Source organism: Pituophis catenifer, unplaced genomic scaffold, assembly GCF_029215685.1.
Source record: "Pituophis catenifer annectens isolate HBS135680 unplaced genomic scaffold, rPitCat1.0.hap2 SCAF_2, whole genome shotgun sequence".
Classification (NCBI taxonomy): domain Eukaryota; kingdom Metazoa; phylum Chordata; class Lepidosauria; order Squamata; family Colubridae; genus Pituophis; species Pituophis catenifer.
This window is the reverse complement of record NW_027256882.1, coordinates 176,519,302-176,546,097: the sequence shown is the minus strand read 5'-3', so window position 1 is coordinate 176,546,097 and position 26,796 is coordinate 176,519,302. Positions and strand designations below refer to the sequence as shown.

Sequence of the window (26,796 nt, the reverse complement as noted above, 5' to 3'; positions counted from 1 at the left end):
ACGTACAGCGTTCGCCATCTTGGTTGCTTTTTCGGTCACACCACCCGCTAGAGATTTCAACTAGCGCCATTTTGGGGCTGTATAGCAATTCGCATATAGGGCAAGCGATTGTTCATTTCTATTATCCGGTGATTTAATAAAATTTGGTTTAATCGGGAAAATACACCAGGAACGTAACACGGAAGTCTTGATTTTAACGAAGCCGTTTTTTGCCGAATTCGGCACATCCGGGTATTTATGAGGCAGCCATCTTGAATGCGTATATGTCCGCACCATCCGGGAATATAAGAATCGCCATATTGAATCTCACATAACACAGGGCGGCGACATACGGGCATTGGAGAAGGACGCCATTTTAATGCTCGAAAGGGAGGGAAAAACATCCGGGAACTTAATGGGACATTTGTGTGGGGTTTTTTTAAAAATTTTGGGATAGTAATAGCAAAGGGGAGGATCCAAAATGGCAGCTTCCAGGAAAGCATGAAACCTGAATTTTATCATCATTCCCAATATTATACAAAACTGCTTAATTCCGAATCGTGTTATTTAATTCCTTGAAATTCGGGATAAGATTCAGGATCAGAAATATTTATAGAAATCAAGATCGCTTTTGCGGAAAATAAGATGCAGGTGCATTACTGAGCATGAGTGGGTCATGGGTACCGTCTTAACCGCTGGATGACACGCGAACATCCAATAAATATTATTCACGTGCATCCACGAAACGAACGCAGCGTCAATTTTTATCCCCAAAGATGGCGGCGCCCATAAGCGTTGCTATGCAGTGAAGCACTTGCTGAGAGGTGGAGGCCTATCGCACCTCCCCAAAGCACTCGTGGCCGGTACTAGCGGCGAGCCCGATTATTGGTGGAGCAGATTTTTTTAAAATGCAAGAGGGGCGGAGTTTTGTATTCAAAATGGCAACACACACATAACATTCGGAGAGTTTACACAGCTTACAGCCGGGAAAGACGCTGACAATCGTATTGAGCTTCGAATAATAACAATAATAATAAAAAGTGCGGTGAAACTGGCCCAGAATTTCCCCTCCGTACGCATCGCAAAAAGAAAAGGGGGACTTGGCGGTCCCCCAACATGGCGGTGCCCAGCAGCCCTGCCCACCGAAAATGGCGGCGCCCTAGTGGGAGGGGTTCCGTACAGAGGCCTCGTTTTGGCTCCGCCTTCAGGCGCTGCCGAGGAAGAGAGACTCCTCACAGGCGCAAGATGGCGGCTCCCAGGGCGGCGTGAAGGCGCCTGGAGCCCGTACCTTGCCCATCGGTGCCGTACAGCGGGGCTGGATCGAGCTGCCCGTTGCGCTTGGAAGCCGGAGGGAGAGCGCCCTGGCTTAGAATTCCGGGCTGGGGAGTAGGCAGGATCAGCGGGGAAGACGCGCCGGGTGGGGGGACGAGGGGGAGGCGGCTTCTCCCTCTCTGCGGCCGCCATTTTCCGTCCGGGCAACACAAGATGGCGGCTCCCAGGGCCGGGCTCTGAGCGGGGGCCGGAGGGGGGCGGCAGAGGGGCCCTGTTACGAGGGGGGAGGAGTAACTGCCCCACGCGGGGTAGTTCCCTCGCAGGGGGAATTGGTGTTGGTTTTGAAAAGGCAGGAGGCAATTGGGGTAATTTTGTATTAGCCCCTCTCTTTTTGCAAGGGTGGGTGTCTGCTCCATAGAGATTTCTGTATTCCGGTCGGGAGGGGGGGGGAAGAATTACGGTCATCGAAACTCATTGTCGGAAAGGGAGCCTTAGGAGTTTTCCAGCAACGGGGTATGCCTCTAAGCTGTGACCGCCTCACGAAATAAAAAGGGCAGCTACTTGTCCCGCCAAGAGTTTTTTTTGGGGGGGGAGGGGAGGGGAGGATTTTAATTTTTTTTTACTTTTCTTTTTCACAACTACTCCGAATTAGTTTGTTTGCAGCAAAAGGAGGTGACTGTGACCCGGTGCCCGCGGTGAGGGGGTGTCTCGGTAGTTAGAAGAATCGTGGGCGTCTTGCCTCACTGTGGAGGACTGCTTTGCTCTTGTCCTCTGAAGAAAGTAAATCTGGTGTTGCTTCCACGAACAGCCTTACCTCGAAAGAGGTAGAGTGCATGTGGCTTGGGTGGATCTTTTTTGAACCACCGCTTGGGAAGCAGAAACTGATAAGGAAGCCCTTACAACTCTGCTGTTTTAGAGGACTGATTGCTAGAAAGGATACTTACGGAGAGTTAGGAGGTGCTTTCTATGGCCTCTCCTGTTGTCCCTAGTGGGGGCTCCCCAACAGGTGGTGGGGCCACTGCAGGGCTGCTGCAGCCCCGCTGGAAACGTGTGATTGGGTGGTCAGGCCCTGTGCCTCGGCCCCGACATGGACACAGAGCTGTGGCAATCAAAGAGCTGATTGTGGTCTTCGGAGGGGGCAATGAGGGCATCGTGGATGAGTTGCATGTCTATAATACAGGTAAGGGGGGGCCTGAACGGGCAAAAGTATTTAGGGTATTTAGAGTAGGACCAGGGCATTACCCCATTTGTGTCCATTGGGCAAAGATTGTCTATAATTGGTCCCAGAGTAATTTAGTTCTCCCATGAACATATGATCTCCCAATATCTCTTGTATAGAAAAAAAAAGTATCTGCAACTACTGTTGTATATTAGCAAGTTTCTATAAGACTCATTACATCTGTTTAACTGCTTTCATTTTTCTCAAAGTGATTGGTGTATGGAAACATAAGTGATAGAGGAGAGAACTGTAAAGATGAAACAATAGTAAAGTCTTGTTTCTCTTGAATTTTCTTCAGCCTTCTCAATGTGATAACTGGCATGTGCCTTGAAACAGTTTCCATTAGATGGAGTCCAGCACCTTCACTTTGGAGACTTTTTCCAATTTACATGCTTGTGCTTGGCTTGTGTAGGGATTGATTTATTTTTGCAGAAAGGACATAAAAGCAATGTTTTTTTGCGGAATGCCCATCAGACTAGCAGCAGCGTACCTCAGGATTATTTTGTCAAAACCGTAGGAGTTCAAATCATCAGTCCCACAACAATGTGGGAAGTGGAGGAATGAATAGTTGGCAAAAAGAGAAAGATCTCTGCCAGCTTGATAGCGGGAAAAAAATATATAGAGAACTATCCATCAATGAAGCCCGTGAACCAGTTTTGAACATAGCGCAGGGTGCTTTAAGGACACAAAGTTCTTGCGCTTCCATATTAACCTGGCGTTTTGTGAGTAGCTTTGCAACTTTGCTTGGCATTGTAATTTTATCTCCTCCTGGTGTTAATACATTATTTTCCGTCATGGACTCTCAAATGCACTCGTGATGAGGTGGTGGGGCAGTGCTAGAAGGAGCTTTTCTTCCCCAAAGACTTGGCGCCTAAAATTTAACTTTAGAATGCTACAACTTTTAACTCTTTGTTGCCTGTTTTTTCCCCTTTGGCTTGGATGCATAAGAATGCAGTTGAACTGGGCTGATAGTAATGCTGTGGTAGGGAGCAAATGAAGGAACGTTTCACCGTCTAGCTAATTGAGGGGGGTCAGTTTATCTTGAGTACCAAGCTATTCATCTCCTGTAGTCTCAATTCTGATTTGAAATTGCCTAAAATAATTCAGCACTGTGGGTTTAGTTCTAGTGCCAATTAGAAAAGTTACGTTCTGCCCCTGCAGATATATGCCACCCCTAGCCTTTATATTTTTAATTAAAGATTAGAGGCTTCTAAAGTTGAGGCTTTACAAAGTTGAGGAGGGGAGGTCTAAACAGATGGTTTCAAGACTGATGGTTTTTATCTAGATTGCTTTGGATAGATTCCAGGAGACCACAGTTCTACAGTAGAGTTAGCACAGTTTTTCTAGAGAAAGAGTGTTAGTTGGTAAAGACGACTTGGTTTACCCGTCTCATTCTGGCTTTCAGTCTTGGTAACATGCCACAGTAAGGTTAAGACATATACTGTCAGTAATGGAAATGGTAAAAGTAGCCTTGCCAATGTAACGTTACAGAAGATAGCTACAAATGACGATATTGAGGATTAAATGGAAGAATTCAGGTTTTCACATTGTTAATGAACTCATAAACCCTCGTATGTCATTGAGACCTAATCATATTTTTAAACTATGGAACTTTTAAAATAGACATAAGTGAGCAAAGGCATAATAAGTTCAGGCTCATTGTGTATTCTGAAAAAAAAAATTCAAACTCAAAAAGTTTTAAGAAAGTCAAAACAAAAATTCTCTTTAACAAAAGTATTCAGATAATTTTTAATTTTTGTTTGAAAATGGCATTTCCTTTTCTTGCATGAGTAAAAGTTTCCCTCTTGGAAAATTCATTCTTGAATTCAATATCATATGGTATAGATTCTTTTGCTTTCTGCTTTTTGTATCTTTAGTGCTTTCATGCCACTGCAATGTTGCTGCAAATACAGCCCTTGAGTCAAACAATATGAAAGTATATTTTAGTAACTAACAAGCCAAGTACTTGCCAAAAAAAAAAATCTGAAGTAGAAGTGCTAGATTGGGAGGCCTGTCAAAATCCAGTGCAATGTTGGCTAAACAGAAGGGACTATAACTAGTTAAATCCAAGAATAAATATGTGGAATGAAGCAGTATGTTGGCTGGCAAGCACTTGCAGAAGGGATTATGCCTTCCTCCTCCACTTTTAGTGTCAGCTACCGCATCTAGATATCCTATGGTTCGGAGTCCTCTTACTATGTAACTAGAGCTGGACAGAAGTGGGTGGGTCTCGGCTTCCTGATTGGCAGCTGCCTCATCTCTCATCTCCTGATAGGTTGCTTCCTCTTGCCTGCTCATTGTAAACAGTTCAGCACCCATGCCTCTTACTGCTATCTGCTGCATTAATCCAGACAGTTGTCCCAGAGCAGGAAGGTTTTCTTTTCTCTGACATCCTTTACTATCACAGGCTGCTTCCTTTATTTTATGCTCTCTCAGTTTAGATTATAGTTATCCTGAAAAACTACCATTTTTTTTTGAAGCATCCGATGTAAAACGGAATTGTTAGTTGAGAGAACAAATAATATAATTGCAATGATGAAGATGAAATGATGGCAATCTCATTTTCACCACAAAAAATAGCTTCTGAAGTGAGTGTGTAATTCCATTTTTTGTAGAGCTTTATTTGATAACATATCAGTTAAGAGAGAAAGAGTGCAATCCCAATTGTCCAGCCCTGAGTTGCTTCCAGAATGTTGTCACATGAAGCTCTATTGTATTTTAATGTAAGCTGTCCTTCATATTTCTTTCTTTTTTTCCAGCTACAAACCAGTGGTTCATCCCAGCTGTGCGTGGAGACATTCCACCTGGTTGCGCTGCATATGGTTTTGTTTGTGATGGGACCCGTCTCCTGGTATTTGGTGGAATGGTTGAATATGGCAAGTACAGCAATGATCTGTATGAATTGCAGGTGAGTGCTTGCCATCTTAGTTCTTTATCTTAATTTGCATTGCTTGCTTAGGTTAATAATAATTTGATCCTTTATTATTGTAGGCCAGCCGTTGGGAATGGAAGAGACTCAAGGCCAAGATGCCCAAGAATGGGTCCACACCATGTCCACGCCTTGGCCACAGCTTCTCATTGGTGGGCAACAAATGTTACCTTTTTGGGGGATTGGCCAATGACAGTGAAGATCCTAAGAATAACATTCCCAGGTACATTGATATGATGGTTTTCTGCAGTCCAGGTACAATGACTTTTTGCCAGTTTAGATCAAAAGAAACAGGTTTTGTATAATGTTATAATGAGTCATGTTCCCTTTTCTTTTACCTTTTCTCCAGTTTTTAAGAAAATATCCCAAGTGGTATCAAAAACAAACAGCAAAAAACAAGAGCTACAATTTCTCACCGGGCTTTCACATGTTTTCTCTCTCCCCTCCCTCCCTCTCTCTCTCTCTCTCTCTCTCTCTCTCTCTCTCTCTCTCTCTCTCAGGTACCTAAATGACCTCTATACCTTGGAGCTGCGGCCAGGATCTGGTGTGGGGTCCTGGGACATTCCCATCACCTATGGTGTATTGCCTCCACCACGAGAATCCCATACTGCTGTGGTCTACACAGAAAAAGACAACAAAAAATCCAAACTGGTCATATACGGGGGCATGAGTGGTTGTCGTCTTGGTGATCTTTGGACACTTGATATCGGTAAAAGCAACAAAGTTGAGTGGGGACAGATTTTAAACAGGCTTTTAGATAGAACAGGTCCTAGGACAGAACAATTTTATTTCTATCGAAGCACTAGCCAGTTTGTATGTGTACTGTGTCTTGGAAGACTGAGAGCTGGACCTTTTGGAAACAATGACCTTTGGTATGGTTTCTTCCTCTAGATTCTTTGATGTGGAACAAGCCTAACCTGAGAGGGGTGGCTCCACTCCCTCGTAGTCTGCATTCAGCCACAACCATTGGGAACAAGTAAGTTCCGCTCCTATCCTGACATGTTTCAGACTGATTTCTCATCCAAATTTTAATTTTTGTTCGTTCTTTCTTTGGTAGAATGTATGTATTTGGTGGCTGGGTGCCTCTTGTTATGGATGATGTCAAAGTGGCTACACATGAAAAGGAATGGAAATGCACAAATACTCTGGCCTGCCTCAACTTAGGTATGTGAGGATATAAAGGCAGTGCCTCTTTTAACCTTAGTTCCTCTGTATTCTACTAACAAGCCTGACCTTTTGTGCATATATTTATCAATGCAGACTCCATGGCTTGGGAGCCCATTCTGATGGATACACTGGAAGAGAATACTCCACGGGCACGTGCAGGGCATTGTGCCGTGGCCATTAATACCCGCTTGTACATCTGGAGTGGCCGTGATGGCTACCGTAAAGCCTGGAACAACCAGGTTTGCTGCAAGGATCTCTGGTATCTTGAGACTGGTAAGAAGGCTAGGTAGAGGTACTGCAGTGGGGATACTATCTACCTATTTATGTATTACTCAGGCTTCTATGACGTTGTAGTCTGTTAAGTCCCATGATATGCTCATGCTGTTTGTTTGGATTCTCCTAATTTTATTACATTTTTTTATATTGCCTTTATTACTTTATAGTAACTCAAGGCAGTGAACATTAAGTGCACTATGGATAATACCAGTGTTACATTGATTGTTCTCCTCATCCCACAAAAAGTAAGCAGGGTGTCTAAATTAAAATAGGATCCAACAGTAGAACTAAACTAGACCCTGTTGAGATTGTATGAGTTTCATATCATGTTTCCATAAGTAACTTTTGAATTAAATATTTTGATAATGATTGTAGAAGATTCCATAAGTATCTCTTCCTTGGTTTTCTGGTGGATTTTTTTTTTTTTTTTTTTTTGTCTATGAAACGGTATAACTGCAAGTTTCTCAGTCTCAAGCTTTTTAGAAATCAGAAGGAAAAGTTATTTTTCCTGGTTTTAAAACATGTTTAGGCAAGGCATTTTGTGGAAGTTAAAGTGGTGGGCAGTTAGAACCTCAAATGGTACTTTATCACCCCATCAAAAGAAGTTTTAAAAAAAGATGTTTGGGGAGGAAACAGCAATGTTTTGGTGTCATATTGTGTGACAGTACCTTCGGGGTGGGGGGAAATCTAATGGGTATCCTTTCAAATATGTGTTTTAAATGGTATGGAAAACTTGTTTTCTCTGGAATGTGGGAGTTTGTGCTCTCACGACAATTAACAGTGGGTCAATGTTCCTAATACCATCTACCCTTGTTCTCTTTTGCCCACAGAAAAACCTCCACCCCCTTCACGGGTTCAGCTGGTTCGTGCCAATACCAACTCTTTGGAAGTGAGCTGGGGTTCTGTCCCAACTGCGGATACTTACTTACTCCAACTGCAGAAATACGACATCCCAGCTGCCTCCTCGCCAGCTACTAATCCTGTGCCCTCAGTGCCTGTCAATCCCCCCAAGAGCCCTGCCCCTGCTGCTGCCGCACCTGTCACTGCCGTGCAACCTCTGGCACAAATGGGTATCACCCTGCTGCCACAGACCACAGCTGTCGCTGCGGCCACTGCTGCTGCTGCTGCTGCTGCTGCTGCTGCTGCTCCTGCCCCACCAACCACAACAACCATCCAGGTGCTTCCTACTGTGCCTACAAGCCCAATGCCAGGGCCTCCTCCAGCAGCTGCCATTGCTACTCCTCGTCCACAAAGTAAGGGAAAAGTTTTTTTTAATTTTCCAGTCAAAATTTACTCCTTTCAAAAGCTGGGCTAATTATATACAGCCCTTGAAGTCTGAGCTTCCTTCTTAGCAGGAGCCCTGCTTAGTAAGAGCACCACCTTCAGTTTTCCAAAGTTGAGGGGTGGGAGAGGACATCTGTTACATGGCGATTTTTTTCCTTAATGTTAGTCTTCTGAAATTCTTTTTCTTATCTTAAAAGAATTTATTTCTTTTTAGCAGGGAACAAAGTAAATAGAGTGGAGTTGCTCCACTGAACACAGTATACTTTCAGGTTCATATTATAACAAATATTCTCACAATCCTTTATTTTTCTACTTGTGCGTTCCAAAAATTCAAAGCCACACAGCTGAGTGTTTTTTACATTTTTCCGTAAGAGGAAAAAGATGAACTATCCTTATGATGCATTGTGTAATCTGCAAATGTTTCAAAGGGAAAAGATTTTAAACTTAAAATAGGATGTTCCAGCAATTCCAGAAGTGTTTCATGCTCGTAGCGGTACTATTTGAATAGCTGTTTAGAATTTGGAGCATTTTGCTTACTACTGATGTTCTATCCTGCCAAGGGCGTGGGTCAATAAAAAAAATGTAGTTTCCAAATTAACTGCATTTTGCTAGGATAGCGTTTTTGGAACCCCATACCTGGAATAGGTAGAAATCTATATTTTTGACGCACACACATCAAAATTAATTTAGAAGTGTTGTTTTAGACATCATTTGCCATTTTGTGGTTTCTGTCAAGTCATAATGTAATTCTTAAAGCAACTGCCACTTTGGAAGGCTGGAAAAAAGACAGACTACTTGAATAATTAATAAATGCTCTGTTTATATGAAGCCTACAGTACTTCTGAAACATTTTGGTACACACAGCCCTAATGTGCATGTAATCTAAAATTTCACCTGCTTATTTTCTTTCTGCAGCTGTTCCAGCTGTGCTAAAGGTCACTGGCCCACAAGCTACCACAGGAGCACCACTGGTAACAGTGCGGTCAGCAGGACAAGCTGGGAAAGGCCCAGTGACCGTGACTTCTTTGCCAGCTGGGGTACGCATGGTGGTACCCACACAGAGTGCTCAAGGGACGGTAAGTGGCAGCAGGAATGATGGGGACCTGTGCTGAAAGAAGGAATTCATCACATCTCATCCTGTCTTGTCTGTCTATGTCATTACCTTGGTAATGAGTAAGAGTAACCAAGAGCCTTGGTACTACAGTGGTTTAAAGCACCCTGTTATTAACACAGCTGCCTGCAATTTACTGCTGGTTCGAATCTCTCCAAGGCTCAAGGTTGACTCAGCCTTCCATCCTTTCTAAGGTAGGTTAAATGAGGACCCAGTTTGTGGGGGCAATAAGCTGACTTTGTATAAAATATACAAAAGTATGAAGGCTATTGCTGAGCACATTGTAAGCCGCCCTGAGTCTCCGGAGAAGGGCGGCATATAAATCAAATTAAAAAAAAAAAAAAAAAATTAACACATTGCCATTGTTATTTGCATGGAATCCTAGTGATATTAACTCATTGACTTTTTTCCTTAGGTGATTGGTAGCAGCTCCCAGATGAGTGGCATGGCAGCTCTGGCAGCTGCTGCTGCAGCCACTCAGAAAATTCCACCGTCCTCAGCCCCCACTATGTTAAGCATGCCTGCTGGTACTACCATAGTTAAGACTGTTGCGGTGTCCCCAGGCACCACCACATTACCCACCACAGTTAAAGTTGCTTCTTCTCCAGTCATGGTGAGTATCGATGGCATATTTGTTTCTTTGCTTCATTAAATTTCTATGCCTCCCATCTCATTCTGAAAAGTGACTTGGGACATCTTACAAAATCATAAATACAGAAAATATTAACATGAAAGATATTAAATTCAAAGGCAAGAGGCAGAAAGGCAAAATTGGTTTGGGGGCAGTCTCTTCTCATTCAATACACCAACCACCTCCAATGATGAGCATCCCCATGAAGATCGGCTAAATTGGCAGAGTCAGGTTTCAAGCCTTTCCCGGGTATCAACACAGTGGGGACAGGCCTCATCTTAAGCAGGGCCTCACCCCGTTATTTCCAAGAACGGGGCCGCAGCAGAAAATGCTCTTCCACACATTTTGAGCTGAAACTGACCAATAGAGATTGTACAATGCCCCTTCTGCCTGGTCAAGTGGGATGGGCTGATCCCATTGAGGCAAGGCAGTTCCTCAGTTAACCTGACCTGTACCATGAAACATTTCAAAGATGATAACCAAAACCTTGAATTGGGCTCAGAAGTAATATTCCCATAGTATAAATAGGTCATCAGTTTTGTTGGAATTAGTACATGACAAAAGGGATAGGACAAACACTTTGGATCCTAGATTTACATTTGTTAGACCATGTTCTATCTGTAATAAAAAGGTGTGAGAATTCATAGTGCCTCCACAGACACTTATAAGATGCTCTTTTTTAAATACTGATCTTGTTTAACAAGCAGGTGAGCAACCCAGCCACCCGCATGCTGAAGACAGCAGCTGCTCAGGTGGGCACCTCAGTCTCTTCATCCACCACTAACACACCTACCAGGCCCATCATCACCGTGCACAAATCAGGCACGGTCACTGTAGCACAGCAAGCCCAGGTGATGACAACCGTAGTGGGTGGAGTAACGAAGACCATCACATTGGTGAAAAGCCCTATTTCCGTGCCTGGAGGAAGTGCATTGGTAAGCATAATTCTTTTGATAGGGGTTTAAGAGAGGATGCTGGAAATGGAGGGTTTTTTTCTGTCAACTTGTTCTTCATACAAGTGAGCATTTTGAGTGAGCCCTCGGCTTTTTTATGTAATGCTCAGCAGATGCTCTCATTTCACAGGCTACTCATAAATGATTGCTGGATATTTTACTGGTCAAGTCATTGCTGAGTGAATTAGAGGAAGGGGACCATGTCCCTTTATATTAGAAGGAGTCTTAAAGCAGACTTTCTCTCTTTCTTTGTGGGGGAGCAGATTTCCAATTTGGGAAAAATGATGTCTGTTGTGCAGACCAAACCAGTCCAGACATCAGCTGTAACGGGCCAAGCATCAACTGGTCCTGTGACTCAGATAATCCAGGTAAGAACATATAATGGAGGAGCACTGCCAGATGTAACCCTAGTCCTAGGGTACTTCCCACGGTACACCATTCTCACCCCAATTGCCTATATGCCTCTTCTTCTTTGCCTATCATTTTTTCCCCTCTAGTACAGGGGTGGACAACCCATGGGTCCAGAGCCACAAGCGGCTCTTTGGGCCCTCTGCCACGGCTCCCTGTCCCATCACTGGTTGGCCCAGCCCCTCATTTCTTTTTTGGACTCCAGCCCGAAGCGGCAGGAAGTGAAGGCTGCCTTACGCACAAATGTGGCGTGAAGGCAGGTACAGGGCAGCTTTGCTCCTGCACTCTCCTCCGCCCCCCCTCCTCTCATAGCCCCCTGGTCGGCTGTGGATGAGCCAGGAGTGTGCGCATGCGCGGAGAGACCCTCCTTAAGTGAGCCACTGCCTGCCCCGCAGGTGCCTTTCCTGAGCGTTGGCGCTCGCTTGAGGAGGGTCTCCCCATGCATGCGCACACTCCCAGCTCAGCCACAGCTGGCCCCGGCGTCCTAAGAGGAGCAGGAGGAAGAGGGTCGCCAGAGAGTGCAGAAACAAAGTTGCCCTGTACCTGCCTTTGCGCCACATTTGCACATAAGGCAGCCTTCACTTGCCACTTCAGGCTGGAGTCCAAAAAAGAAATAAGAGGAGCAGGGTCAACCAGTGATGGGACAGGAATGGAAACCCCTCACTCTGAAATGGCAATACAAATTCCCAAGGTAATTACTATTTATGTTGTATAACAGAGTAACATATTGCTTTGGCAATTCACATGACTTCCTAATATGCAACTATTACACATCCACATGAACTTTTCAATTACCTCAATAGAGTTAAAGTTACACCCTCAGAAAAGACACATGCGTGTTCTCTCTCTCTCCCTCCGCACTCGGCCAAAGAGCTGCTTGGGGTGGGCGATGACACAGCAAGGCGATGGCCGGAGTATTAGTGCAGGAGAGAAGCCGTGTCCTGTTAAGACCCTCCTAAGCGAACAGCCGCCCACCCAGCACACACCTTTGCTGCGCTTTGGCGCTCGCTTGAGGTTGGTCTCCCTGCGCATGCAAATGCTCCCGGCTCAGCCACAGCTGGCCAGGGAGTTATGAGAGGAGTGGGGAGAGGTTGGTTGCCCGAAGGGAGGGGGGAGAGAGAGACCCAGAGAGAGAGAGACATAGAGACATAAAGAGAGGGGGGAGAGAGAGACAGACACATACAGAGTGATACATAGAGATGGGGTGAGAGAGGGAGAGAGACGGGGGGGGTGGAGGGGGAAGATAGGGAGAGGGACAAACAGATACAGAAAGGGGGGAGATAGAGGGGGGAGAGACATAGAAAGTAGTTTTGTGGCTGGGTAGGCGTGGCTAGGTGGTCATGCGACTGGGTGGGAGTGAGTGACATTGAATTGGCCACGCCTACCCAGGTTTTCTTGCTCCTGGTGTGCGTTTTTCTGTAGGAAACTGGTCCAAGTGGCTCTTTGAGTGTTTAAGGTTGCCGACCCCTGCTCTAGTATATTTTCTGCTTGTGGAACGCAAGAATATTGAGACTTCCTGCATTGTGCTGATTCTTGGTGTTTTCTTTCTCTCCCTCCCCCTCTCTCTCTCTCTCTCTCTCTCTCTCTCTCTCTCTCTCTCTCTCTCTCTCTCTCTCTCTCTCTCTCTCCCCCCCCCCCCTTTAAGACCAAAGGGCCTCTGCCTGCTGGCACTATTCTGAAACTAGTGACTTCAGCAGATGGCAAGCCCACCACAATCATCACCAGCTCTCAGGCAGGTGGCACAGGTACTAAGCCTACCATCCTGGGCATCAGCAGTGTGTCACCCAACACAACAAAGCCTGGTACCACCACTATTATCAAGACCATCCCAATGTCAGCTATTATTACGCAAGCAGGTGCCACAGGTAAGAAATGGAATTTGATTTACCGTAGCAGTTATCATCCTGTTTCAGTCTGTGGACAATTGGGTTGTTCAGAACCAGTGAGATCACATCATGGTTGTTGGGGATGGGGAGAGAGAATGTGTGTGTGTATTCATATTCTACTTTTTATTTTCAGGTGTTACTAGTAGTCCTGGGATTAAGTCTCCCATCACCATTATCACCACAAAAGTGATGACCTCTGGCACTGGTACACCCGCCAAGATCATTACAGCAGTACCCAAATTAACCACAAGTCATGGACAGCAAAGCGTGACACAGGTGAACCAAATGACAGATTGGGAGACGCTAGAAGCCCCATTTTGACGTCAGCAGTTTAATATGAAAAATGTGTGTTTTCATAGGTAGTGCTTAAGGGAGCACCAGGACAACCAGGCACAATCTTGCGAACTGTCCCTATGGGTGGAGTACGACTCGTTACCCCTGTCACTGTGTCTGCAGTCAAGCCTACTGTTACCACTTTGGTAGTGAAAGGAACAACAGGTAAAGGCATTAAGCTGGAGGAAGAATTAATGGATTTAGTTTATGTGAGTGCATTTGCTTTCCATAGTGCATCAGCGGGTAGATTGGCTGTTGCGTAAGTTTTTGGGCCTATGGACATGTTATATATATTTTCTTTGTATCTTTTAAGGAGTTACAACCTTAGGCACTGTAACAGGCACGGTCTCAACAAGCCTAGCTGGAACTGGAGCACACAATACTAATGCTTCCTTGGCTACGCCTATTACCACCTTGGGGACCATTGCCACACTTTCCAGCCAGGTCATCAACCCAGCTGCCATCACTGTCTCAGCAGCACAGACAACCCTGACAGCAGGAGGAGGCCTCACCACTCCCACCATCACTATGCAGGTATGGTTTTGGCCTAGTCAAAAATTGCAAGCAATGTTTCCCAACAAAATGATGCACAGAGTGGTGCTCTGCATAGCCTATGATAAACTCGCAACATGAAATGTGATGGTAGTTGTTGCCACAGGTGGTTTCAAAGAATGATGTTTCTGTTTTATAAAAATTGATGTCTTATTGGTTATTAGCTGAGACTTTTCATGTAATAGGAGTGGGTCTGATTGTCATTAGAGAAAAGATTATGTATTTAGAGGGTTCCTATAGGAAGAAAACTGATAGCTATTAGAAACAAAATGTGAAAACTAGATTCTTAGATGGAGCTGCAAATGATATGGGGTTGTAGTTCAGGGGTGTCAGACTTGTGGCGTCACATGCTGTATCAACACTTTTTTCCCCTTCGCTAAACCGGGGGTGGGGGTGGCAGGGCCAGCACATGACGCATCTGAGCCGCAGGCCGCAAGTTTGACATCCCTGATGTAGTTGGAAGAGACTTTGTGTACGTGTACCCAAACAATTGGGTTTTCCCTCTCTGAGGCTTGTTATTGGCTTTTAACTGTTATCCAGGATTTGATGTTCCTGTTAATTCTGTGGGCTGTTTGGAAAGAATAGGTAGCTGGTACCCTTCAGATGCCTTGGATTTCAAATCCCATCATTTTTTTTTTTATTGCAAAAGTTTTACAATTACATTTTCACCCCTTTCCCCCCCCCCCTCTACCCATCCCAAACTTCCCAACCTCCCTATCCCTCCCTAACCCTCCCCTCCCCCCGGACTTCCACACAATATACTTGTATCAGGTAAAAAAAAACCCTTATTTCTATCTTAAAATATCATTTTCAATTAAAAGCTATTTGGTACTTCCTAGTTTGATATTTGTTCTGAACATAATCTATCCACTTTTTCCATTCCCATTCATAAGTCTCTTGTGAACAGTCTTTTAAAAATGCTGAGATCTTCGCCATCTCTGCGAAACTGGCCATCTTCAAAGTCCATCCCTCAATCGTGGGCAAAACTTCATTCTTCCAATATTTACCTATCAATAATCTTGCAGCTGTTATCATGTACAATATCAACTTTGTTTCACCCGTAGTAAAACCCTTAACTATACCCAATAAAAACAATTGTGGAGAAAATTGAATTTTTTTCTTCAAAACATTCTGCATGACCCACCAAATTTTTATCCAAAAAGCCTTAACTTTCCTACAAGTCCACCAAACATGATAATATGTAGCCTCTAAGCAATCACATCTGCCACATTTTGGCTGAACATTAGGGTACATACACGACAATTTTTTGGGGTCTAAATGCCATCTATAAAACATTTTATAGAAATTTTCCCTCAGATTCTGCAACTGTGTAAATTTAACGTTCTGAACCCAAATTTTTTCCCATGTTTCCAACATCACTGGCTCCTCAAAATTTTGTTTCCACTTAATCATACAATCTTTAACCAGTTCAGTCCCATCATTTTAGCAGACATGGCCAATGACCATGGAATTGCAATTCTAGAGAGCCAGGCTACTTGTCTTTACAATACAATACCCTTTTTTAAAAAAACAGTACAAAGTAGCAGTTCTGTTGTAATTCATAGATGTCATGAGAATTGTGGTTATGGGGGAAAAAACCCTAATAGTTACCTTAGGTATCAGCATGTATTGATTTCAAACAGGCAGCATGCATGTCATGAGCAGCTCTCTAAGTATAGCTAGCATTTGAAACAGGTGAGAGCTTTTGTCCTGGGATTAGACAACTTGCTTGCCCACCTTTTTTTTTTCTCTAATATGAGTCATGGTCTTCTTTACAAGATCTTTATCATCTATACAAGATCTCATCAAGATCTGTGTCTCCAATTACTTTATATCAAAGTACTTATTTTAATCTGCATCTTTAATCCTGTTGCAGACTTTTAGAATCCTAGTATATAAAATTCTGCTGCTCAAGGCAGATGTGAAACTCTGCAGTTCTCTGCAGTACAATTTAAGTTTGCTTCCATGGTCTAGTCACATCCTTTACTATCTAATCAGTTCTATAATATTCCTCATGCCCACTTTTTTTTTTTTTTTGCCCTACTTAGAGCTGTTTTCCATAAATGCATGTGTATATACATCACACTGTAGTCCCTTTCAGAGTAAGCAATATTGTACAAAGTGCAGAAAAAGAATGAGAAGTGATGGGCGAAGGAATTAAAAATAATTTTTTAAAAATCATATTGCAGAATTCTGCATTAGACTGCATCAGAATTAAAACAGTTGGGAGATATATTTTTAAATATTCCCAAGAGTATATTTCTTGCATGTATAGATGCATTGCGTGGATATTTTGCAGAGGGTTATTAAATTCTATTTCTCCATGATATGGCTGTAGCTTTTATAAGTGCAAGAACTATTTTCTTTACATACGATATTTTGTAATGCCTGCAGCCTGAAATATAATTAGCCAAACTGTTCTGCATAACAGCATGCTTGTAAATCTTATATGTGATTTAGATATGTCTCTTGACTAGAGGTCTCTGCTAACCTATGTGTATTTGTTTCACTCCTCCTAGCCTGTTTCTCAGCCTACTCAAGTCACCCTGATTACAACCCCCAGCGGTGTAGAGGCTCAGCCGGTGCATGATTTGCCTGTTTCTATCTTGGCCTCTCCCACCACAGAGCAGCCCACAGCCACAGTCACCATCGCTGAGCCGGGGCAAGGAGATTCACAGCCAGGCACTGTTACACTGGTGTGCTCCAATCCACCCCGTGAAACACATGATACTGGCACAACCAACACAGCTACGACCACAGTTGTTGGCACTTTGGGTGGGCCAGCTCAGTTACAGTTTGTGTGTGATGGGCAGGACGGTGGTGGCCTCCAGCCCAATGGTCGAGTGGTGCGGATATGCTCAAATCCTCCTTGTGAGATGCATGAGACTGGTACAACCAACACAGCAACCACTGTTCTGAGTGCTGGGCAAAAGATATGTTCCAATCCACCTTGTGAAACTCATGAGACTGGCACCACCAATACAGCCACCATCTCCAAAACAGAGAAGGCACCCTCAGAGCCACCATGCCATACTTTCCAAACCAATGCCACTGGCACCACTATGACAGTAAAAGCCATCGTAGGTACAGGTCAGCTAGTGTGTTCCAATCCTCCCCGTGAAACCCACGAAACTGGCACTACAAATACTGCTACCACCACCACCTCAAACATGGGCCAAGGGCAACCTGATGACGGACAGAAGGAATTGACTAACACTTCATGCCAAACAAAGCAGACAGGTAGCACCAGCACTACCATGACAACAAAAACAGATATTCCCACAGAGCATCCATCTGCAGTTCAAATTGTAAGTTTCATGCCAGCTGCTGGCTTGCCTAGTGTTGCTTCTGGCACTACCACAGAGCAAAGCAGTGAAAGACTACAAGCCTTGAAAAAAGGCCAGTGTGAATCCCATCATACTCATACCACCAATACTGCCACCACAGCTCGGTCCCTCATGGGCCAAGGGCAGCCAGATGGCGAATGGGTAGGATCTGCCAATCCTCCGTGCCAAACACAGCAAACCAACTCTACCAGCACCACCATGTCTGTCAAAGTTGATGTGCCAGTTCAGTCAAGTGCACCTTGCAAGACCCATAACACGGATACCAAGGATACAAATCTTCAAGTGTGTTCTAATCCATCTTGTGAAACTCATGAAACAGGTACCACAAATACAGCTACCGTAACGACATCAAACCTGGGTGCTACCCAGCAGGTGTGCTCGAATCCACCTTGTGAGATTCATGAAACGGGCACCACCAACACAGCTACCACAGCGACTTCCAACATAGCTGTGGGACAGCAGGTGTGCTTGAATCCACCTTGTGAGACTCATGAAACGGGCACCACCAATACCGCTACCACAGCGACTTCCAACATAGCTGTGGGACAGCAAGTGTGCTCAAATCCACCTTGTGAGACTCATGAAACGGGCACCACCAACACCGCTACCACCACCACATCAAACCTGGGAGCTGGACAAAATGAAGGTGCCCAGCACCAGCACCCCCCTGTTACACAACCCTGTGAAACGCAGCAAACCAACTCCACCAGCACCACAATGACACCCAGCATAGGGGGTGATGGCACGCAGTCTTCCAGCTCAGCATCAGCACAATGTGGGAACTCAGAACTGAGAAAAACTCCTGAGAGAGAATCACCAGGGATTGCTGGGTCTTTGCCTCAGAGCTCAACACCCAGAATATGCTCAAACCCTCCTTGTGAGACCCATGAAACAGGAACCACCCATACTGCCACCACAGTTACTTCTTCTATGGGTACCAACCAAGGTAAAAGAACACGAAGGGTATTAGAAACATCTGTTCTCTTCTTATATAGGGATTTTCAGACTTCTCTGGGTAACCTCAGGGATTCCTTGGTACTCTTAATAGTATAGGAGAATATTCTTTGAATTACCCCTGTTCCTTAACAAGTGTGCACTTGGAAATGAACTGAATAATGTAGGATACATGGTTCATGAAATGTTTGTGAGGCCTAATTTGTGATCAGGGCCTTGCATGGGCCTTGTGTAGATAGGAGAATTTTACAGAATTGTTTGCAGTGTATCTTGGTTTGTCTCCGACACACTTGTTCCTTAGCAAGCAGTGAAAGTGGAAATTCATAGTAGCATCATATATTGTATCTCAAAAATATATAAGCTTTACTAAGTTGTATTAGGGTTAATTTTTCTTCATCTATCTTTAGAATTTTTATCCTTGTTTTAGAATCACTATAATCAAGCACTGCATGTATTCAGAAGTTTTGTTGCTCTATAATAGCTGCTTTTACATCATAATTCTTTGGAAGGATAGATAAAACTAAATCCAGTATCTCTGAAAAATATTGTCCTCACTGCTGTCAGTCATCCCATACAAAGTACAATTGCTGAAAAATGGGTTTATCTGGATAGCATTCTTTACTTCTCTCAGTGCCTATTCAAGCTATAGCCCAGAATCTTCTATAGCATGTATGTTCCTCGCTTAAAAGTTTGTACATTTTTTCTTCAATTTTAAGAAGTGTGTGAGATTTGGCCCTAGAAAGATTCTGTCCTCTGATGAACAACTTGCTACCTAAGAATGAGATGGGCAAACAGTAAGAATATGCCACAAAATTCTTCACAAAACAAAGAAGTGCCGTATTTTTCGCTCCATGTGACGCACCTAGGTTTAGAGGAGGAAACGAAGAAAAAAACATGATTCTGGAGCGCCATCTCACTGTGCATATGGAGTGCCGAATATGGAGCAGCAGTGTAGTGAGGGCAGGAGGCGGAGCCTGAGAGGACCACAGATAGGTGTCCTCATTTAACAGCTCTGCCTACTGACTCTGGCGGGGTTCAGCACTGTAAAAGAACCCTGCCGCTGCAGCCCAGCTGCAATATTCACTCCATAAGACAGACAATTCCACCCACTTTTGGGGGAGGAAAGGTGTGTCTTACGGAGCGAAAAAATACAGTATTTTATATTAAGTTTAAAACAAACATTCTGACTCGGAATGTCGGCTTAAACATTGTGCAGACAGGTTTCAAAAAAATCCTTATTTCTGCTTACCTAACATTTTTAAGTTTGCTAAAGAACTACGGGGTTTTTGTTGTTGTTTTAGATATCCACTTGATCAGTTTTTCTCAGTCAGGTAGTAGATAATTCTGAAATTGATCTATCACACTCTATTTTGTAACTCTAGGATGAGTTACAGTTAGTAAGTTGAGCTTCAAGTCCCTATTTCTATATTGAAGGACTCATTATGGAATGAAGCAGCAAAGTTGGGGGCAGATTCCAAAATATGGAGCATTTTGTTTTAAGTTTTGAACTTTTGAAATAACTGATGTTCCAAATCCTGAAAATCCAGTGGATTCTCATAACTAAAGACTCTCTTGAATCTTTGTCTTCAGTGTGTACCTGTTTTCTTTCTGCAGATCAGCCACCTGCTACCAATGGGCAACAAGGAGAACCTGAGATACCTGTGACTGAGAGTCCAGCTGCCAGCAGCCCCAGTGCTACTGCGGTGACCACAGTTTCCTCCACTCAAATCAGAGCTGTCACTACAGTCACCCAGTCCACACCAGCGCCAGGGCCTTCTGTACCGGTGAGAATCAGAGGAGGAACTGGATTTGTGTCCTGTTTTCTTTGGTTCATTCCAGACAAGAATTGAGATTCCCTAGATGATTCTATTCCGTGCTTTGAGGGGATGGAGTTATCCCTGGCAACCTTTCCTGATTTTAAGTCTGCTGAATCTCTGGGAAAACAAAATGTTGGCAGTTTGCTACTCATTCAGCAGATGCAGAACTATCACATTAATCTGAATATTTCTGCTTCAAATTTCATTTGTCCCTTGCGCCCCCCTCCCCCAATCCATTTTTCTAGCCTTGGATTTGTCTAAATGCCTGATGAGCAATGTTCGATCTTCTAGTTCCTAATTTTGGGCTCACTTTAGTCCAAATACTTTATGTAGATTCATTACCGGATATAAATATTGCTGTTTCCACAAATATATATGCACATAAATATCTCCCAAATTCAGTTTAACTTAGCTCATTATAATAACTCTTACCAAAAATATATCTCTGAGAATCCTCAAAGGAGAAACAGCATTCTTTGGGAAAAAAAGAATAATGGTAAAGAAAAACAGCAGAATGCTGTAGAAGGGGTATTAACCACAACAGTGAAATAATTTAAGGAGGAGTGATACTTGGTGGTTTCACAGTGGAGACGGCTGGTTTAACCGGGCCTTCAACCTGATCTAATGGAGATGCTCCTGGGTCCTAGTGTTTGTATAAAAAGTGTTTGTGATAGACTCAATGCTGCCTGGTCCAGAATTCACACATTACACCTTTCTATCCATCCTTCCTGTTGCAGAACATCTCCTCGCTCACTGATGTCCCTGCAGACGAGGCAGTTCCCCCTGTTGAAACTCCTGATGCCACCAGCACAGATTCCCTTCCTGCACCCTCTGAACCACTGCAGCCCTCCATAGAGATGCAGACAGCAGTTGCAACCCCTGAGCCTCAGGGGCAAGCACAGGTTGCCTCAACTGGCACACCGCCAACCGAAGGTCCTCTGGGTGAAACTGCTCCCCATCCAGAACTTGCCCCTCCTACTGAAGAGGCACCACCCACACCAGCAGCCCCCACCCAAGAGTCTGTGGCTATGGTGGTGCTGCCCCAGGCCACTCCTGCAGCTCCGCCATCCTCAGAGGTGGAGCATTTAGCATTGCCTCAGGAACTGATGGCGGAGAGCCAGGCGGGCACCACCACTCTGATGGTGACAGGATTGACTCCTGAGGAACTAGCTGTAACAGCTGCTGCCGAGGCTGCTGCCCAAGCTGCTGCCACTGAAGAGGCACAAGCCCTGGCCATCCAGGCGGTCTTGCAAGCAGCCCAGCAGGTTGTAATGGGTGAGTACTTGTAACCCTCCATTTTCCTCTCTGGAATCTTCTCCACTTATCACATGAGCCGGCCAGGTCTGTCCTTGGTGAAAGATCTTGCTAACTTTCTTGGGTCCTCGGTAAACATTTAGCCCGTAAGAGTCTTTTGGCTTGCCTGGGCCACATTGAGTGAGGAGAAATTATCTTGGGCCACATATAAAATATATAATATAAACTATATATATAAATAATCATCTTTTTTATATATAAAAAAGAAATGATTATATATACAATATTATATATATCTATATTCTCTCCTCTCTCCATCCATCCATCCATCTATCTTATCTATTTTCTGTAGAGCCGCATTATTAGCTGTCCAGGGCCACATACAGGCTGGGGATTGGACATGCCTGATTTAGCTCTTTTCTTTCTTGAGCAGGTCCTGGAGAAGCCATGGATACCTCAGAGGCAGCAGCCACACAGGCTGAACTAGGCCACCTGAGTTCAGAGGGCCCTGAAGGACAGGCCACCGCTATCCCCATCGTGCTTACTCAGCAAGACTTGGCAGCCCTGGTGCAGCAGCAGCAACAGCAGCTTCAGGAGGCTCAAGCAGCAGCAGCGGCGGCAGCAGCTGCCGTTCAGCAGCAGCAACAGCAGCAGCAGCAACAACAGCAGCAGCAGCAACAACAGCAGCAGCAGCAGCAGCAGCAGACCCCTCAGCATCAATTATCTGCCCACTTGCCTACAGAAGCCCTGGCTCCTGCTGATAGCCTCAATGATCCTGCCAGTGAGAGTAATGGCCTCAATGAGTTGGCTAGTGCAGTGACCAGCACGGTTGGGCTGTTACCTCCCACTCCCACAGAGAGTAAGTAAGGCAAAGATGACTGCCATTTTATTTGGCAGTGGCCTTTAAAAGCTTGTTTCCATTTGTAAGCAGAGGTGCCACAGCTCAGTGATGAGAGCTGTGACACCTCCCTTGCTTGAGATGAGTGTCTGAGCAAAGCTGTATTGCAGGGCTGTCAGATTCCCGGCCCATAGGCTGGATGCGTCACGCATTGGCCATGCCAGCAAAGGGGGGGAAAGTCCTGGTAATGTCATGTGACGTGAGTTTGACACCCTTGCTGTATTGGGTATTCCTGGTGGATAAGCACAATTGTTCGATTATGGGATAATTTTATGTTCCAGCCCTGTCAAGGCATCTGTTACCCTTAGGAATTCTGTCTAAGGTGGGCCTTTTAGTTAAATCAGGACTTGGTTCTGTTGCCTGTATTTCCTTTCCAGTTTTAGACATGGATCAACATCTTTGGGGATCAGGGATCTCATGGAAGTTACTGAAATTTTTTCCCTCATCCAGGTCTTGCTCCTTCAAATACTTTTGTGGCCCCACAGCCTGTGGTAGTAGCCAGCCCAGCGAAATTGCAGGCAGCAGCTGCCCTGACTGAAGTTGCTAATGGAATTGAACCAGCTCCAGTGGTAAGAAAAAAATATTGGTAGGAATTTAAGGAATGAATTTACAAGTTTTCCAAAGTTCACCTTGAATTATCCATTCTTCGCTAGAAACCAGAGCCTCCCACACAGCCTCCAAAAGTGGTTATGAAGAAGGAAAATCAATGGTTTGATGTGGGTATTGTCAAGGCAACCAACATGGTGGTGACACACTACTTCCTGCCGCCTGATGATGCACCTGCTACAGATGTGAGTGGCAAGAATATACTTAATATCACCTTAACTTCACCTTAAAAGATCCAAATTTTTGCTGCCACATATCTTCCTATCCATTCCCATAATGGATAGGAAGATAATTGTGATGTCTTATTCCCACTCTCTTCTGTCCTCTGCAGGATGATTCAGGAACTACTCCTGATTATTCTCAATTCAAGAAGCAGGAGCTGCAGCCTGGTACTGCTTATAAGTTCCGAGTGGCAGGAATTAATGCCTGCGGACGAGGCCCTTTCAGTGAAATCTCAGCGTTCAAGACCTGTCTGCCTGGTTTTCCTGGAGCACCTTGTGCCATTAAAATCAGTAAAGTGAGAGCTTTTTCTGTTTTTAAAGTCCTGTTAATTCATCTCCCTATTTGGGTGGGGGTAATTGAATAATGTTTGTTGCATTTGTTGTCTCCCACTCTTGCTGCAATATTTTTTGGCTGTTGTGGTTTTCAAGCTCTTTTTGTGTGTTTCTAACACAGAGTCCGGACGGGGCCCACTTGACTTGGGAACCACCTTCAGTCACCTCTGGAAAAATCACAGAATACTCGGTGTACCTGGCCATCCAGAGTCCTCAGGCGGGTGAACCTAAGAGTGCAGCACCTGCCCAACTGGCCTTCATGCGGGTTTACTGTGGGCCCAGTCCTTCGTGCCTGGTCCAGTCAGCTAGTCTCTCCAATGCCCATATAGACTACACCACAAAGCCTGCCATTATTTTCCGCATTGCTGCCCGCAACGAGAAGGGCTATGGTCCTGCCACACAAGTTCGGTGGCTTCAAGGTGAGTGGTGGCTGTGATGGGACATTGGAGGGAGGAATGTAGCTTCAGGCCACATATGACTGGGATGACAGGTTTTTTAAACTAAACCTGTCAACAAGATGAGGAACTGCTACCAGGTCTCAGATTCTTGTAAATATCTGCACACCATTCACTTTCCCATCTTGAGCCTTGGTTTGCAAATGAAGAAAACCTGCCATGTTGCCTCTTAGTTGCAGCCTGAATCTTTGTTGATATTTCTTAGGAGGAGGGGGGGTAGAAGTAGGAAGGTCTCAGAGTTCTAGAATATTATTTTATTGAATTTAATAAGAATTGATGGATTGGTCAGATATTTCTGCCAATTCCTAGTCTGGGATGTATCATGTTTGGATTTTCTAATATGTCTAATAATCTTACCATCTAGAGTGAAAATGTATTTTCAGCTGGGACTGAAAATACATTTTCACTCTAGATGGCGAGATCTAGATGGTGCTTGGGAGGATAGGTTTACTGAGTTCTGTGGTAGAGACATGCTCAGCAAGCCAAATTCTAATAGTACGACTAAAGGACTGAATATCAGAATAAAATTTCCCATTTTTTTCACATGTCAGCATTCAATTGTATTTTATTCATAGTTTTATCCCTATTGGATATCATGATTTAGAAATAACCAAGTTCACATTCCTGTAATGATTCAATTTGATTCAGGCCATGTTTTATCTTTGCCTTCAGTGTGTGTAATGTACTTTTTTCTTTACAGAATCCAGTAAAGATGGATCTATGACAAAACCAACCAACAAACGGCCGCTTTCATCTTCTGATTTGTGAGTATTGATTATTTCAGTCTTCATGTTTCCTTTGTAGAGTTGTGGTGGGTTACGGAGGGAAATCCACTCATTTTGGGAGAAAAAATGCCTCATAAATTTTCTTTTGTGTTCATCGGAATATCTTGGGTCAGCCCTAGATTGAATAAAGGGTTAAGTTACTAGTTGTCTATGCAGAGTGGAAGAGGGACCTCCAGCTAGAATAGAATTTCTCCTATAAGCAGCCTAGCAAATCAAGGATGCTGCAGCAAATTCTCTACAGAAATAATGCTAAAGTTACAACTGTGGAGCTCAGCTGTTTGAAGCCAAGAGGCAGTTTGGTGTAGTATTTAAGATGTACTAGCTTAGAAACCAGAAGACTGAGTTCTGGACCACCTTTATGCATGAAAGCTGGTTGGATGACTTTGGGCTAGTCAGTCACACAGCCCAGACCATCTCATAAGATGGTTATTGTGGGCAAAATAGGAAGAGGAAAGAGCATTAGGTATATTAGCCACTTTGAGTTGTAAATAAAAAAGGTGGGATGAAGATTAAGAAGTTGGTTGCTTGCTAGTACTGATGGGAGTGGACAATTCCAGGGAATGAACATTTGAATGTTGTCAGTACTCTGGGCAAGAAGAGCATCGCATTCATGGCCAAGCAGGGAATTGGACCTTAAGTGTTTGTTTTTCATCTTCCAGGAAAAGTGCTCCAAAGAAGCCCAAAGCAGATGGGCAGTGAAGGGAGTCACCAGCCGTCCCTCTTCCTGCCTGCTCCACAGCCTCTGCCTGAACTCCCCCAGCCAGCCAGTCAACCCGTGTATGGAGGAAGATGGAATTGCCGAAAGCACATTTCATACACCATGGGATGAACTGTTGGGGTGGGGGGGTGGGGTAGGGAGAAGAGACGCTGAGGCTCATGTGAGGGAGCCCAAAGCAGGGCCATCACTGTGCCATACCCCACCCAGGAAGGGGGAAGAAGGAATGGAATTCCTCCCTCACCCTCTGCTTACTGCCCCAATAACATGGACATTGATGTTTGGGGTGGGCTTGAGGGAAAACTTGTTATGGGGGGAGGGGGGCTGTTGGGTTTTTTTACAAGTTGCAGTTACAGGAATGAAGTTCTTTTGTATTCCCCTGAATCCTGTGTGTTGGGGGTAGGAGACTTGATCTCCCTGCCTCCAGTTCTTGCCTCTGTACAGACCCTCTTCCTCAGTTTAGTTTTTAGTGTCTGCGTTTGGTAATGGAGAGAAGTCCCTGCTAGTGGGGATTGAGAAAATGTGACATGGTTGGCCACAGATGCAGCTACTTTGAACATTGGAGGGAAGGGGCTCATGCTACAGCAGCTGTTCTAATGCTCAGCGCAGGGTGTTTGTGGCTTGAATCCACCCTCTTTTTTTCCCTATACATGGAACAGCCCCTCCTTAGCAGCACAAGCCAGGTTTGTTTTCTCTCTTTGCTCTTCCTGCCTCCAGGCCACAAGGTGGCATGCTGTAGGCAGATGTCTTGCCATTCCTCTCCATTGTTTTGTATAAAACTTTTTTTAGGAAAAAAATGATTTGGGAGGGAGAATGTAGCTGATCCACCAGAGGCTTTTGGGTCAGAGCAAGGCTGGAGGGCGATATTCTTGATGGTTGACATACAAGTCTCCACTGTATGGGGTAGGAGTTTAGGTTTCTCTATAGAGAAAAATATGCCCCCTCCCCTCTTTCCCCCACTGGTTGTCTTGGGACATTCCACATAGGGGAGGGTGGGGAAAGCAACGGCTTACTCTGTAGAGTTGGGGGAGCTCTATGGAATACAGAAGAAATGCCTCCCCCCACGCGCACTGTTTGCTGTGTTGAGATTGTAGACAAACTAGCCCTCAGAAAATACCCCCATGAGCAAACCTCTCCCTTGCTCTGTGCCCTGGTCTTTTGTATTATAGTATATTTCGCTGTGTCCCACTTTCCTGTTCAGTCCTTAAGATTCCTTCTGTCCTTCCTATATTTGACCCAATTTATTTTCCATCGAGACAGGAACAGCCCTCATAGGAGTTTACCCTGGCTATCCACCCTGACCTCCCCTTCCCCCCCTAGTGCTGCGTATCTGTCGTTTTTGTGCTATTTTGAACAATTAAAGACTTTTTTTTGGAAACAAGACTTGCTGTTTGGAAAAAGAGCTCTTTCC

General features: G+C 44.5%; 1 protein-coding gene across 1 annotated transcript; it reads left to right on the top strand.

Annotated features, from left to right (window-relative positions):
• The first annotated feature begins 1,868 nt into the window (after positions 1-1,868).
• Positions 1,869-26,768, top strand: HCFC1 (host cell factor C1). The gene is made up of 26 exons (XM_070938163.1): positions 1,869-2,431; positions 5,230-5,378; positions 5,462-5,622; positions 5,900-6,108; positions 6,291-6,375; positions 6,457-6,563; positions 6,660-6,839; positions 7,673-8,095; positions 9,042-9,202; positions 9,653-9,850; positions 10,576-10,803; positions 11,085-11,189; positions 12,875-13,094; positions 13,249-13,391; positions 13,475-13,613; positions 13,762-13,982; positions 16,520-18,293; positions 19,916-20,085; positions 20,856-21,393; positions 21,806-22,231; positions 22,721-22,839; positions 22,924-23,061; positions 23,208-23,393; positions 23,552-23,849; positions 24,586-24,649; positions 25,330-26,768. Exons 1-26 carry the CDS (start codon positions 2,218-2,220, stop codon positions 25,367-25,369), a joined length of 6,696 nt encoding a protein of 2,231 aa, XP_070794264.1. The 5' UTR covers positions 1,869-2,217; the 3' UTR covers positions 25,370-26,768.
• Positions 26,769-26,796: the final 28 nt, after the last annotated feature.

Coding starts and splice junctions, on each gene's coding strand:
- HCFC1 (XM_070938163.1), top strand. CDS start 2,218: ATGGCCTCTCCTGTTGTCCCTAGTGGGGGCTCCCCAACAGGTGGTGGG. Junction 5,379..5,461: donor ATGATCTGTATGAATTGCAG/GTGAGTGCTTGC, acceptor TTATTATTGTAG/GCCAGCCGTTGGGAATGGAA. Junction 13,983..16,519: donor CTCCCACCATCACTATGCAG/GTATGGTTTTGG, acceptor CACTCCTCCTAG/CCTGTTTCTCAGCCTACTCA.